Below are 15,542 nucleotides of genomic sequence, written 5' to 3'. Positions count from 1 at the left end.
GACCATCAAACACAGATCTAAAGAGGTGGCCTGAGTGACAGAGACTGAGAATGAACAACCACGGGGAAGCAGCGACTGTTTTCGGAGCCTGGAGCCAGCATCCCAGTCAGGAAACCTTGGTGCCGGGCTTTGGATTGGGTGCCGGGGAGCTGAGCACGGCATCCTGAGATGGCGCAAACACGGGACACAGCCCCAGCCACCTGAAGTGACATCAGGGGAAGCCCAGCCAGTGCATGCAGGCAGCGCAGTGATGTGGCTGACAGGAGGAGAAGTCACCAGGACGTAGCAACTGGTTTTGGAGCCAGGAGTGCAGCGTCCCAGCCGGGGAACCTTGGCACTGGGCTTTGGACTGGGAGCGAGGAACTAACCACAGCTTCTGAGACAGCGCAAGCACGGGATGCGGGCCTGACCCGTGGGGGCAATCTTTACCCAGCCAGCTCACGCAGTCGATGTGCCCCTCAGAAATCTCAGATAAAACAGTCATCCCAAGCAAGATAAGTAACTTTGTCTATATTCCAGGGTGCTACTCTCTCTTATTTATCTGAACCCTCCCTTCCCCTTCCCAGGTGGCTTCATTAACATTGGAATTTCCTGAGGCAGAGAGTGAACTGCGCCACGGTTTTTCCTTCTTTTTTGGTCTTTTCCTAACCCCTTCTCCTGGCCTGAGAGAAGCAGCTACAAAAACCCCAGGGACCAAAAATCCTTCCCTAATTGGACTAAAAATACAGAACCAGCTCCAGCCAAACATATGTGATCCACAGTCTTGGGCTTTCATCCCTACAGGGAACAAGGTGGCTATTATAATGCAAAGGCAATTCTGATAGGGATCTGACTGTAATTGTTTTAGCAGATTCCTGGAAAGACAAGTTTCCCAGGTCTGATATCTCTGCGTATTCAGCAGAGCCCTCACTGACCCACAACAGGGAACTGAGGGCTGAAGCTCCCCCCGAACCACCTAACCTCCTGCCTTAGGGGTCTAAGGAGTATGACACCTACCAATCTGTAGAGGTACTTGCATTGGGGGCCTAAGGTACAGCTGCAGAGCCCACCCACCAAAGAGCTCTAGGAATAGAGACACACCTACCTCACTGGCACTTGGGGGAAGCCTGTCAGCATCCTGACCCCCCTGGAGTGTGAAACCCTGCTGCTACTAGAATCTGGTGCACACAACTATCACCACTACTTCTCTAGGTGGAGAGGTGACAGTCTGCACCACACACTCGATGACCAAAATCAGATTCTACTCAAGAATAGTGAATGGACTCTCAGGCTTATATATCTGGTAACAGCCCAAACCAGCTGGTAATAGGACATAAGTGATTCAAGGGCTACAACAATCAAGACAGTGCAATCTAGTAGCCCATCTACGTATATTGAAAGAAAACAAAACAAGATAAGACTCAGTGAGCAAATATAGAATAAACCACTACAATATCTTATAGATGGCTCGGAGACAGCAGTTGACATCAAACCAAATAAAGAAGCAGACCATGATTGCTTCTACAAGTCCCCAAACAAAAGAATCAAAATCTTTCCCAAGTGAAGATACAATCCTGGAATTGCCAGATGCAGAATATAAAAAACTAATTTACAGAATGCTTCAAGACATAAGGGATGACCTCAGAAATGAAATAAGGCAATCTACAGAAAAAGCCAAGGAACACGTTGATAAAGCAGTTGAAGAAATAAAAAAGATTATTCAAGAACATAGTGGAAAAATTAATAAGCTGCAAGAATCCATAGAAAGATATCATTCAGAAATCCAAAAGATTAACAGTAAAATTACAGAATTAGACAACTCAATAGGAAGTCAGAGGAGCAGACTCGAGCAATTGGAATGCACGGTGGGGGATCTGGAGGACAAGGGAATTGACACCAATATAGCTGAAAAAAATCAGATAAAAGAATTAAAAAAAATGAAGAAACCCTAAGAATCATGTGGGACTCTCTCAAGAAGAATAATTTGTGTGTCATTGGAGTCCCAGAACAAGGAGGGATAACAGAAAATACAGAGAGAATAGTTGAAGATCTGTTGGCAGAAAACTTCCCTGACATCATGAAAGACGAAAGGATATCTATCCAAGATGCTCATTGAACCCCATATAAGAATGATCCAAAAAGAAAATCACCAAGACATATTATCATCAAACTTGACAAAACCAAAGATAAAGGGAAAATTTTAAATGCAGCCAGGGAGAAAAGAAAGGCCTCCTACAAAGGAGAATCAATAAGAATAAGTTCAGACTACTCAGCAGAAACCATGCAGTCAAGAAGGCAATGGGATGACATATATAGAACATTGAAGGAGAAAAACTGCCAGCCAAGGATCATATATCCAGCAAAACTCTCTCTCAAATATGAAGGCGAAATTAAGACATTTACAGAAAAACACGAGCTTAGAGAATTTGCAAAAACCAAACCAAAGCTATAAGAAATACTAAAGGAAATTGTCTGGTCAGAAAACCAATAATATCAGATACCAGCGCAACACAAGGGCACAGAACAGAACATCCTGATATCAACTCAAATAGGGAAATCGCAAACACAAATTAAGATTAATTTGAAAAAGAAAAAAATGCTCAAAACAGGGAATCATTAAAGTCAAAATGTAAAAGATCACAATAATCAAAAAGAGGGACTAAATACAGGAGGCATAGAACTGTCATATGGAGAGGGAAACAAGGCGATATAGGACAATACAAGTTAGGTTTTTCCTTAGAAAAATAAGGGTAAATATTAAGGTAACCACAAAGAGGTATAACAACTCCATAACTCAAAGTAAAAACCAAGAAAAACATACCAACTCAGCAAACATAAATTCAACTACTATGAAAATGAGGAACACACAATTTGCAAAGAAAAAAGTCTCAGCACAAAAAAGTAAGTGGAAAAATGAAATTGTCAACAACACACCCAAAAAGGCATCAAAACGACAGCACTAAACACATGGTTATCTATAATTACATTGAATGTAAATGGACTAAAAGCACCAATAAAGAGACAGAGAGTCTCAGACTGGATAAAGAAACACCATCCATCTATATGCTGCCTACAAGAGACACATCTTAGACTTAGAGACACAAACAAACTAAAACTCAAAGGATGGAAAAAAAATATACCAAGCAAACAATAAGCAAAAAAGAAGAGGAGTAGCAATATTAATTTCTGACAAAATAGACTTTAAACTTAAATCCACCACAAAGGATGAAGAAGGACACTACATAATGATAAAAAGGGACAATTGACCAGGATGATATAACCATCCTGAATATTTATGCACCCAATGACAGGGCTGCAAGATACATAAAACAAATTTTAACAGAACTGAAAAGTGAGATAGACACCTCCACAATTAAAGTAGGAGACTTCAACACACCACTTTCAGAGAAGGACGGGACTTCCAGTAAGAAGCTCAATAGAGACACGGAAGACCTAATTGCTACAATCAACCAACTTGACCTCATAGACTTATACAGAACACTCCACCCAACTGCTGCAAAGTCTACTTTTTTTTCTAGCGCACATGGAATATTCTCTAGAATAGACCACATATTAGGTCATAAAACAAACCTTTGCAGAATCGAAAACATTGAAATATTACAAAGCATCTTCTCAGACCACAAGGCCATAAAAGTGGAAATCAATAACAAAAAAATTAGGGAAAAGAAATCAAATACTTGGAAACTGAACAATACCCTGCTGAAAAAAGACTGGGTTATAGAAGACATTAAGGAGGGAATAAAGAAATTCATAGAATGCAACAAGAATGAAAACACTTCCTATCAAAACCTATGGGACACAGCAAAAGCAGTGCTCAGAGGCCAATTTATATCGATAAATGCACACATACAAAAAGAAGAAAGAGCCAAAATCAGAGAACTGTCCCTACAACTTGAATAAATAGAAAGTGAGCAACAAAGGAATCCATCAGGCACCAGAAGAAAACAAATAGTAAAAATTAGAGCTGAACTAAATGAATTAGAGAACAGAAAAACAATCGAAAGAATTAACAAAGCCAAAAGCTGGTTCTTTGAAACAATTAACAAAATTGATAAACCATTGGCCAGACTGACTAAAGAAATACAGGAAAAGAAACAAATAACCCGAATAAGAAACGAGATGGGCCACATCACAACAGACCCAACTGAAATTAAAAGAATCATATCAGATTATTACGAAAAATTGTACTCTAACAAATTTGCAAACCTAGAAGAAATGGATGACTTCCTGGAAAAACACTACCTACCTAAACTAACACAATCAGAAGTAGAACAACTAAATAGACCCATAGCAAAAAAAGAGATTGAAAAGGTAATCAAAAAACGCCCAACAAAAAAAAGCCCTGGCCCGGACGGCTTTACTGCAGAGTTCTACCAAACTTTCAGAGAAGAGTTAACACCACTACTACTAAAGGTACTTCAAAGCATAGAAAATGACGGAATACTACCTAACTCATTCTACGAAGCCACCATATCCCTGATACCAAAACCAGGTAAAGACATCACAAAAAAAGAACATTACAGACCTATATCCCTCATGAACATAGATGCAAAAATCCTCAACAAAATTCTAGCCAATAGAATTCAACAACATATGAAAAAAATAATCCACCATGACCAAGTGGGATTTATACCAGGTATGCAAGGCTGGTTTAATATTAGAAAAACCATTCATGTAATCCACCATAGAAATAAAACAAAAGACAAAAACCACATGATCTTATCAATTGATGCAGAAAAGGCATTTGACGAAGTCCAACACCCATTTATGATAAAAACTCTCACTAAAATAGGAATTGAAGGAAAATTCCTCAACATAATAAAGGGCATCTATACAAAGCTAACAGCCAACATCACTCTAAATGGAGAGAGCCTGAAAGCATTTCCCTTGAGAACGGAAACCAGACAAGGATGCCCTTTAACCCCGCTCTTATTCAACATTGTGCTAGAGGTCCTAGCCAGAGCAATTAGGCTAGACAAAGAACTAAAGGGTATCCGGATTGGCAAGGAGGAAGTAAAATTATCTCTATTTGCAGATGACATGATCTTATACACAGAAAACTCCAAGGAATCCTCCAGAAAACTACTGAAACTAATAGAAGAATTTGGCAGAGTCTCAGGTTATAAGATAAACACACAAAAATCACTTGGATTCCTCTACATCAACAAAAAGAACATCGAAGATGAAATCACCAAATCAATACTATTCACAATAGCCCCCAAGAAGATAAAATACTTAGGAATAAACCTTACCAAAGATGTAAAAGACCTATACAAAGAAAACTACAAAGTACTAGTGCAAGAAACTAAAAAGGACATACATAAGTGGAAAAACATACCTTGGTCATGGATAGGAAGACTTAACATAGTAAAAATGTCTATTCTACCAAAAGCCATCTACACATACAATGCACTTCCGATCCAAATTCCAATGACATTTTTTAATGTGATGGACAAACAAATCACCAACTTCATATGGAAGGGAAAGAAGCCCTGGATAAGTAAAGCATTATTGAAAAAGAAGAAGAAAGTGAGAGGCCTCACTCTACCTGATTTTAGAACCTATTATACAGCCACAGTAATCAAAACAGCCTGGTACTGGTACAACAACAGGCACATAGACCAATGGAACAGAATTGAGAACCCAGATATAAATCCATACACATACCAGCAGCTGATATTTGCCAAAGGCCCAATGTCAGTTAATTGGGGAAAAGATAGTCTTTTTAACAAATGGCGCTGGCATAACTGGATATCCATTTGTAAAAAAATGAAACAGGACCCATACCTCAAACCATGCACAAAAACTAACTCCAAGTGGATCGAAGACCTAAACATAAAGACTAAAACAATAAAGATCATGGCATAAAAAATAGGGACAACGTTAGGAGCCCTAATACAAGGCATAAACAGAATACAAAGCATTACCAAAAATGATGAAGAGAAACCAGATAACTGGGAGCTCCTAAATATCAAATCCCTATGCTCATCTAAAGACTTCACCAAAAAAGTAAAAAGACCACCTACAGACTGGGAAAGAATTTTCAGCTATGACATCTCCGACCAGCGCCTAATCTCTAAAATCTATATGATTCTGTTAAAACTCAACCACAAAAAGACAAACAACCCAATCAAAAAGTGGGCAAAGGATATGAACATGCACTTCACTAAAGAAGATATTCAGGCAGCTAACAGACACATGAGAAAATGCTCTCAATCATTAGCCATTAAAAAAAAATGCAAATTAAAACTACGATGAGATTCCATCTCACTCCAACAAGGCTGGCAATAATCCAAAAAACACAAAATAATAAATGTTGGAGAGGCTGCGGAGAGATTGGAACTCTTATACACTGCTGGTGAGAATGTAAAATGGTACAACCACTTTGGAAATCTATCTGGCATTCTCTTAAAAAGTTAGAAATAGAACTACCATACAACCCAGAAATCCCACTCCTCGGAATATACCCTAGAGAAATAAGAGCCTTCACACAAACAGATATATGCACACCCATGTTTATTGCAGCTCTGTTTACAATAGCAAAAAGCTGGAAGCAACCAAGGTGTCCAACTACGGATGAATGGTTGAATAAATTATGGTATACTCACACAATGGAATACTATGCATCGATAAGGAACAGTGACGAATCTGTGAAACATTTCATAACATGCAGGAACCTGCAAGGCATTATGCTGAGTGAAATTAGAGGTACAAGGACAAATATTGTATAAGACCACTATTATAAGACCTTGAGAAATAGTATAAACTGAGAACACATACTTTTGAGGTTACAAGGAGGGGAGGGAGGGAGGGAAGGTAGGAGAGGGTTATATACTGATTAGTTAGTAGATAAGAACTGCTTTAGGTGAAGGGAAGGACAATACTCAATACATGGAAGGTCAGCTCAACTGGACTGGAGCAAAAGCAAAGAAGTTTCCAGGGTAAATTGAATGCTTCAAAGGTCAGCGGAGCAAGGGTGGGGGTTTGGGGACTATGGCTTAAGAGGACTTCTAAGTCAAGTGGCAAAATAATTGTATTATGAAAACATTCTGCATCCCACTTTGAAATGTGGTGCCTGGGGTCTTAAATACTAACAAGAGGCCATCTAAGATGCATCAATTGGTCTCAACCCACCTGGAGCAAAGGAGAATGAAGAACACCAAGGTCACACGATGACTATGAGCCCAAGAGACAGAAAGGGCCACATGAACCAGAGACTTACATCATCCTGAGACCAGAAGAACTAGATGGTGCCTGGCCACAACCAATGACTGCCCTGACAGGGAGCACAACAGAGAACCCCTGAGGGAGCAGGAGATCAGTGGGATGCAGATCCCAAATTCTCATAAAAAGATGAGACTTAATGGCCTGACTGAGACTAGAGGAATCCCGGCGGTCATGGTCCCCAAACCTTCTCTTGGCCCAGGACAGGAACCATTCCCGAAGACAACTCATCAGACATGGAAGGGACTGGACAATGGGTGGGAGAGAGATGCTGACGAAGAGTGAGCTACTTGTATCAGGTGGACACTTGAGACTGTGTTGGCATCTCCTGTCTGGAGGGGAGGTAGGAGGTTAGAGAGGGTTAGAACCTGGCAAAATTGTCACGAAAGGAGAGACTGGAAGAGATGACTCATTAGGGGGAGAGTAAGTGGGAGTATGGGGTAAGGTGTATATAAGCTTATATGTGACAAATTGACTTGATTTGTAAACTTTCACTTAAAGCACAATAAAAATTATTAAAAAAAATATTGAATATACCCTCGACTGGTAGAAGAATGAACAAATCTTCCTTGGAAAAAATACAGCCAGAATGTTCCTTAGAAGCAAAGATGGTGAAACTTTGCCTCACGTACTTTGGACATGTTATCAGGAGGGACCAGTCCCTGGAGAAGGACACCATGCTTGGTAAAGTAGACGGTCAGCGAAAATGGGGAAGACTCTCGACAAGATGGATTGAGGAAATGATTGCAACAATGGGTCCAAACATAGGAACAATTGTGAAAATGGTGCAGGACTGGGCAATATTTCATTTTGTTGTACATAGTGTCTCAATGAGTCAGAACCAACTCGAAGGCACCTAACAACAACAATCGTGTCACAGTTCCTTTTCCTTACTGAGTGCTTTCTGTGTGCCAGTCACTGAATCATGCAATACACATTCAGTCTTTCACTTAATCCTTAAAAGCAACTTTTATTATTACTAACTGAGTGTTATTAAAGTGGATATTATTAGCTTTATTTTATAGAGGAGGAAATTGGGACTCTGAGGAATTGATGAAATTACCCAAAATCATGGAGGAGGGCATAAAAAGTGGCAAAATAGGAGTTGAACTGTATTCTGTCACTGAGGTCCCTGAATTTTCCATTATGTAACATGGAGTGAGAAACACCAGTGAGAATTACAAATTCAGTAGAAAGGAGCAAACCACCTTAAAAGAAAGCAAATAAAGTAATTACTTTGCATAATGGGTATTTATGTGCGTGTGTGTAATTTTAAATAACAAAGAATAAAAGTAATTAATCAGTAAAAAAAAAAAAAAAGTAAAAGAATCGATGAAAGCATACATTTGGAGCCCTGAGCTATTCTGGGAGTGATGTGGAGTGAAAACTTGCGGGAGGAAGGAATTTAGTTTGGCACCTGAAGAGATTTGGGGCCAGGGAAGACACAGAAGAAAGGGATTCCAAATAAAGAGCCTGCCATATCTCAGAATACCTGATGTGGGAAGGAATATGTTGCTGCTGTTATGTGTTGGAGAGTAGATTTCAACTCATAGTGGCCTCTTGTGACAGAGTAGAACTGCTCTATAGGGTTTTCTTGGCTGTAATCTTTAAAGAAGCAGATCACTAGGTCTTTCTCCCGAGGAGCCACTGGGTGGGTTCAAACTGCAAACCTTTCGGTTAGCAGCCAAGCACTTAACTGTTTGCGCCACCAGGGCTCCTGCAAATAAACCCTGAAATAAGGTAGGTGATCAAGGGCAAGGGGTTGAAAGGCAACAGGGATGTAAGGAGTGAACAGACTCTTGCATTCATTTCTCCTTGTCTAGATACTTTCCAAAATTTTCTTTCTACACCTGGATCAACACATGACAGTAACACTCTTGAGGTCAGGAATTATTTCATGAACACATACATAGTACATAGCAAAGTACTTAGAATCCTGTGGAAATCTCAATTTTTACATTTGACGAATGAGAGATTTAATTAAATCAAGAAATTGTTATAGGATTAATGAAGAAGCTCTTTAAAGATTCTGATCACCCCTGTAATTATATTGTAGGGAGCAAAAGATAGTGCTTCTGGGATAGCTTCATTCTTTGAAGTCATAAGTCTGGATCATTGTGTCTTTTAGTTTCTGGAAGTAATTTGATTTTTTTTTTCTGGTTAATGGATTTATTTTAGAGCACAATACTCACTTTGCCAATTCTCTGAAACAATAGGCCATATTCAGATTCCCTGTGCATTTATCCTCTTCCCACCACACCTTACATTACAAACATCATTGAGAAAATATCAAAACTCAGATGATTGAGTTTTTGTTTGGGATGGAGTTCTATTGATCTTGGATGGAGTCTCATTGATCTGGAATAAAGTTTCATTGATCTGGGATGGGTTCTTGGCTCTACATTTGCTGCCACCTTGCCAATGCCAGCGTGGTGGTGTACAACTGTTAGAGTTGTTTTTGGTTGGTAGATAACACTACCAGTTGATAAAGGAAGGAAGTCTCAGAACAAAGTATGCTGCACTTATGGACATCTACTAAGTCCTTCTCATCAAGAAAATACACAAATGGGTTCATATCATCTATTTTTCAGTCTCCAGGAAACCTAGCTGTCTGTCTTTTCAGGTGCTCTGATTATCACCATGCTGGGCGGAGTCCCTCTAATCCACAATTTTAGAAGCAAGATTATCTTAATTTTGTAGTGTACATCAGGCACCTAGAAAACTTCATAGTTCTCAAATGAATTCAGAATAATTCAAGATTCCAACTAGGACATTACTATTAGCTGGATTTTTATCCCTTGTTTAAGAAAGCAGCAAGTGTCTCTAAAATCATACATCTTGCCTACCTTTAATATTACTAATGAAAGCCCATTTCTAACATTCAATATACTAGGTTACTTGGTCATTTACTAATCTAAGTCATTCAGTGTCACAAGCTTATGGATAGGTGGATAAGCAAACAACTTGAAGTACCTGCTCTCAGAGTTAAACTTCCTGACTATTTCTTCTACTGACCACCCCTGGGCTCCTCATTCCTCAGCTGAAGGCTTATAGATACTGAGCTATGGAAACAAACCCCCCAAATATCAGTGTCTATTCTGAAATTAAAAAAAAAAAATTACAGACACTGTAACAGCTGCACTTCAAATCTGGAAGACATAAGCTCATTAAATGCTTATGTTTCAGAGTTGAATGAGGCTAGATTCGACTTGTGGGAAAATTTTTAACACCTATGAGCCTCAGTTTTCTCATAAGAAAATGGACTTATACTAAATTATTCCTGGAGGTGTTATGAAGAATAAATGAGATAATATACAGAAATAACACAGGTTTTAGAATCCAGCACCCAGTAAATACTCAATAAACAAAATATCATTATTGTCATTGTTATTGGTGAGGTTCAATGGAAAGCAGTTTACAAAAGTAGCTTCTCTATTCTTTAATACTCCACATAGTAATGCAAGTTTATTGACAGAAGTGTCTTTAGGGACTGTTTCTTTAAAATTAGTTAATCCAAATGCTTCCATATAGCAGAAGGATTTGGGTGCTTCAAATATACTCTTGGGCCAGTGAAGAGATAGGAGAAATGTATCCCAAACAAAGGAAGTAGCATAGGTCTAAAGATCTGATGTGGGAAGAAGCATGGAATGGTAAACCTAAGCCCTGAAGGATGGTCAATGAGCAAAGAAGGAAAGGATGAAAGCAAACTGGGATGTAGGGAATGACCACACTCTTGTATTTATCTCACCTTGTCTGGCTGCTTCCTCAAACTCTCTTTATATACCAGGACCAACATAAGACAGTAAGCTTGTTGAGGTCAGGAATTATTTTAGGAACACATTCATTGCAAATTGCCAGGATTTAGAATCTAGTGGGAATCTCAAATTATACACTTGATAATTGAATGAGAGATTTAATTTAAAAATGCAATTTTTATAAGATTAGAGGAGAAGCTCTTTCAAGACTCTGATCAACCCTGTTTTATGTCGTGGGTGGAAGCTAGGAATCAAAAGATGAACTTGGTACTTTGTGTGAGGAACTGCTGGATGGCGTGAGTATGAACATCTGAGGAGGCTGGAGAGAGTTCTGAGGTGGAGGTGGGTTGAACATTAGAATCTGTGGCAACTGGTACTGGTGCTGTAGTAGATTCATCCTTTTGAAGTCATAAGTGCGGGTGATTCTTATGTTTTCTGAAAGAATATATATATATTTTCCTGGTTAATTGTTATCAATATGAGATGACGCACAATGCCTTTCTCTTTATCTCTCTCTCTCTTTTTTTTTTTTTCCTCTCTCTATTTCTATTTATTTTGACCAGATCCACACTCTGACAATTTTCTCTGGAATAAGAGTACAGAATCACATTCCTGTAACCCCACTTGTGGCCCCACCCAAACCAGCATTACACTCTTCATTCTGAGGAAGTTAAAACTAAGGTGACTGAAATTTCATTGGTCTAGGACGGAGTCCTGGCTCTACATCTGCTGCAAACTGACCAAAGCCAGCATGGTGGTGTGCAACTGCAAGGGTTGTTTTTTGTAGATAATCCTACCATATTATGAAGGAAGTCTCAGAATAAAGTCTGCTGCATTTATAGAAGTTTATACACAAATGGGTTCCTATCGTCGTCTCTTCAGTCTCCTGTAAATGGAGCTCTTAGTCCTTTTTGATGCTCTGGTCACCACTGTGCCAGGGGATTCTCTCAAAGTTGCAGTTCCAGAGGCAGGATTCTGATATTCTTGTAGTCTGCATCGGGCAACAAGAATCCTTCAGAATTCTTAACCTTAATCAGAAGTATTCAAGATCCATCTAGTTCACTTACCTTGTTTAAACAAAGGTTGGTAGTGTCTCTCAAATATTTCTTGAGTTATCTTTAATTTTACCAACGAAAGCCCATTTCTAACATTCAGCATACTGGGTCAGGTGGCTTCACTTTTTACCACTTCTGGTATTCACTGGTATAATTCATACAGTGACCATTGTTGATAGGTAGATGAGAAAACAGCATGAAGTACTTTTAGAGTGTGGCTTCACAGTACAATATCATCTGACCCCCACTGGCCAGGTCATTCTTATTAGGAAGCTTCCAGAACCTGGACTATGGAAAGAAACTCAACACAGAACACTGTCTATTCTGAAATTTAAAATATATATATATACAAAAACATTGTAGCATCTGCACTTTGGTCCTGGAAACAATGCAGACCTATTAAATGCTCAAGTTTTACAGTTAAATAAGGATGGACTTGAATCCTGGCTCCACCAGTCACTATTTTTGTGACCTTGGGTAAGATTTTTAACCTCTATAAACCTCAATTATTTTTTTAAAAATAGAAGTTAGACTAACATCATAATAGAGTTGTTATGAAGGACAAATGAGACAATGTACATAAATAATGCAGGTTTTAGAATCCAGAACCCAGGAAATGCTCAAAAACCAGAAATATCATTATCATCATTGCTTTCCATGATATATTCAAGGGTCTGTATGTCTTCTCTGGTCCACAGTGTTTCCTCCTGATTGACTGAAACCCTACACAGAGGTCCAATGGGAAGCACTGTATAAAAAAATGCTTTTCTATTTACTTCTGTCCCATGTAGTAATGTAAGTTCATTGACATAAGCATCTTTAGGATTATCTCCTCAAAATTAGTTAAACCAAGTGCCTACATTTTATCAGATAGATTTGAGTTTCTACAAAAAAACATAAAGATCCCCTATGATGGAGCAAAAGTTTGGAAGAACTCCTGATTAGAAAAAAACAAGTTTTCCCAGTTCAACTAGTGGGTCACAGAGACAATGGTCAGACATGCCTTTTGTAGGCCCCTTAGGGAAGTGTCTGGACCCCAAAGAATAAATGGCCAAATGGTGCGTGTAGTTGTTTGAGGCCACGGAGGCATATGACCTTCTTTGCATTCCTGTGGTCTAGGGAGTGTTCCAGTGTATCAAAACTTTTAGAATCCATTACCAAGTAAAAGCTCAATAAATAGAAATATCATTATTATCATTGTCACTGCACAATCTATGAAGGGCTTTCTATGTTGATTCTGATACACCAAATGCTTCCTGATTTAGGCTGACATATCAATTTATGGGAAACCCTGGTAGCATAGTGGTTAAGAGCTACAGCTGCTAACCAAAAGGTGGGCAGTTTGAATCCACCAGGTGCTCCTTGGAAACTGTATGGAACAGTTCAACTCTGTCCTATAGGGCCGCTACGAGTCGGAATCGACTAGATGGCAACAGGTATCAATTTATGATAAGTAAGCAAAGCTTTCCTGCTCAATTTAGTGGGTCACAGAGTATTCAGACACCCATAAGTTTACCATAAGCCGTAACCCACTTGATGGAAACTAACAACAACAACCGAAAGCTGATTGGACCCCCAAAAATAAATAGATTGCTTAGCATTTTGGGGTGTATGAGGCCTTGAAGATATGTGACCCACTCTGGGATTCCTCTGTTTAAGGGTGGTAAGGGGGGTTCAGACCTAGCAGAATTACTCCTATTGATGTAGAAATGACCATGTCACATATTTAGACAGGTGGGACTTTAGAAAAGGCAACACAGTCCCTTTCAAGTATGTATATGTGGGGAAAAAGAGGTGTCCTGAGATGTCATTATGTCATTGGAATAAAAGAGAGACAACAGGCCTGAGATGGTAATGTCTAGACAAGGGATCCATCTGTGACCACATAGGCCAAGCTGGGAAACAGACACAGGCTGCTAGCTCCATCCTAGCAATTAAAGCCTGTAGAAATCATAGATGGAAGTACAGATTCTTGGTACTAAAAACACAGCAACAGCAATACAAGAAAAACAAAAACAATTAAGAAACACTGTATATAGGAAGCCTGTCTTCTAATGGTATGCGAGATGGTGGTGGGTTCTGCAGGCTGGGTCAGAGTGAAACTTGGGGCTTGAGTGAGAAACTGTATTAGAAAATAGTGATTCAATACCTTCTCTTCCTTTTTTCCTCAAGTTGCATGTCTATTCAACAGAGATACACGCTTCTGTGCCCTGGGTGTCTTTGACCACAGGGACAAGTCACGGAAGAGTAAATGGCCTGGTGAGGTAGGAGTTGATGAACACAGATGTGAACTAACTTTTTCACCTTTTATCTTCTGTTTCCCTGGATCTGGATACTTGTGTTATTGTGTAATACAGAAGTAAATATACATTTATTGCAGCTGTGATTAATGCTTTAGGGAAGTAAAGGAATAAGTGAGCAAGTAACAGAGGATCTGATCTATCCTGGGTGACAGATAGCCTTAAGAACTTGCCTGAGCATCAAATTTAGGCTGGCACTTGAAGAGACTTGCACTAGTAAAGAGGTAGTAGACAGGGATTTCAACAAAGGATGTTGCATAGGTCAAAACAAGCATGGAATGTTGAACCTAAGCCCTGAAATAAGGTCAGTGAGCAAAGGGTAAAAGGAAACTGGGATGCACGGCATGGACACACTCTGGTATTCATCTCTGCTTGTCTGGCTACTTCCCCCAAATCTCTAAATCTGTAACAAATTAAGACAGTAACCCTATTGAGGCCAGGAGTTAGTTCATGAAATCATACGTTACAGATTACAAAGAACTTAGAATCTCGTGGGATGCCAAATTATACACTTGATAATTGAATAAGACATTTAATTAAATCAAAAATTGTTTTAATTTATGATAGAAGAGAAGCTCTTTCAAGATTCTAATCACTACACGTTGAAGGGAGGCAAAAGGAATGGGAACAGGCAGTTGGTACCTGGGTTAAGAAACTGCTGGATGGGGTGAGCAGAAGCATCTGAGGAGTCTGAGGAAGGCTCTGAAGTGGAGGTGAGATGGTCTGTAGAGTTTGTGGCAACTGGTACTGCCCCTGGGGTAGCTTGATCCTTTTGGTGTCATGAATTCCGGTGATTTCATCTTTCATTTTCTAAAACAACATAGATTTATTTATTTATTTATTTTGGTTAATGGCTTTTAATATGAGATGAAGCATGATACCTTTTTCTTTTTTCCCTTTGAACAGGATTCTCACTCTGCTGCTGTTCTCTGGAGTTGTAACATAGAATCACATTCTCTAAATCACTGCACGATCCCACTGCAATAATCATTACAAACTCAACTATGAAAAGGTCAAAACTCAGATGATTGAAATGTCATTGGCCTAGGATGGAGTCGTGGCTCTACATCTGATGCAAGCTGGCCAAGATGGTAACATGTAACTCTTGGGGTTGCTTTTATGGTAGCTAATACTACCAGTTGGAAAAGAAATCTCAGAATAAGTTGGCTGTATTTATGGAAGCTTATATACAGGTGTCTTCCTATCAT

At 39.2% G+C, this 15,542-nt stretch overlaps 1 protein-coding gene across 3 annotated transcripts in view; it reads right to left on the bottom strand.

Annotated features, from left to right (window-relative positions):
* LOC126073796 (gamma-interferon-inducible protein 16-like) overlaps positions 1-15,542 on the bottom strand; it is a 91,215-nt gene that overhangs the window by 23,705 nt on the left and 51,968 nt on the right. For all 3 annotated transcript variants that reach the window (XM_049880887.1, XM_049880886.1, XM_049880885.1), the window contains one exon: positions 14,977-15,144. In XM_049880887.1, coding sequence (XP_049736844.1) covers positions 14,977-15,144 — 168 coding nt within the window. The remainder of the gene's footprint in view (positions 1-14,976; positions 15,145-15,542) is intronic.

Source organism: Elephas maximus, chromosome 3, assembly GCF_024166365.1.
Source record: "Elephas maximus indicus isolate mEleMax1 chromosome 3, mEleMax1 primary haplotype, whole genome shotgun sequence".
NCBI classification, from domain to species: Eukaryota; Metazoa; Chordata; class Mammalia; order Proboscidea; family Elephantidae; genus Elephas; species Elephas maximus.
Note: the sequence above shows the minus strand (reverse complement) of the source record. Positions and strands in the feature narration are given on the sequence as shown.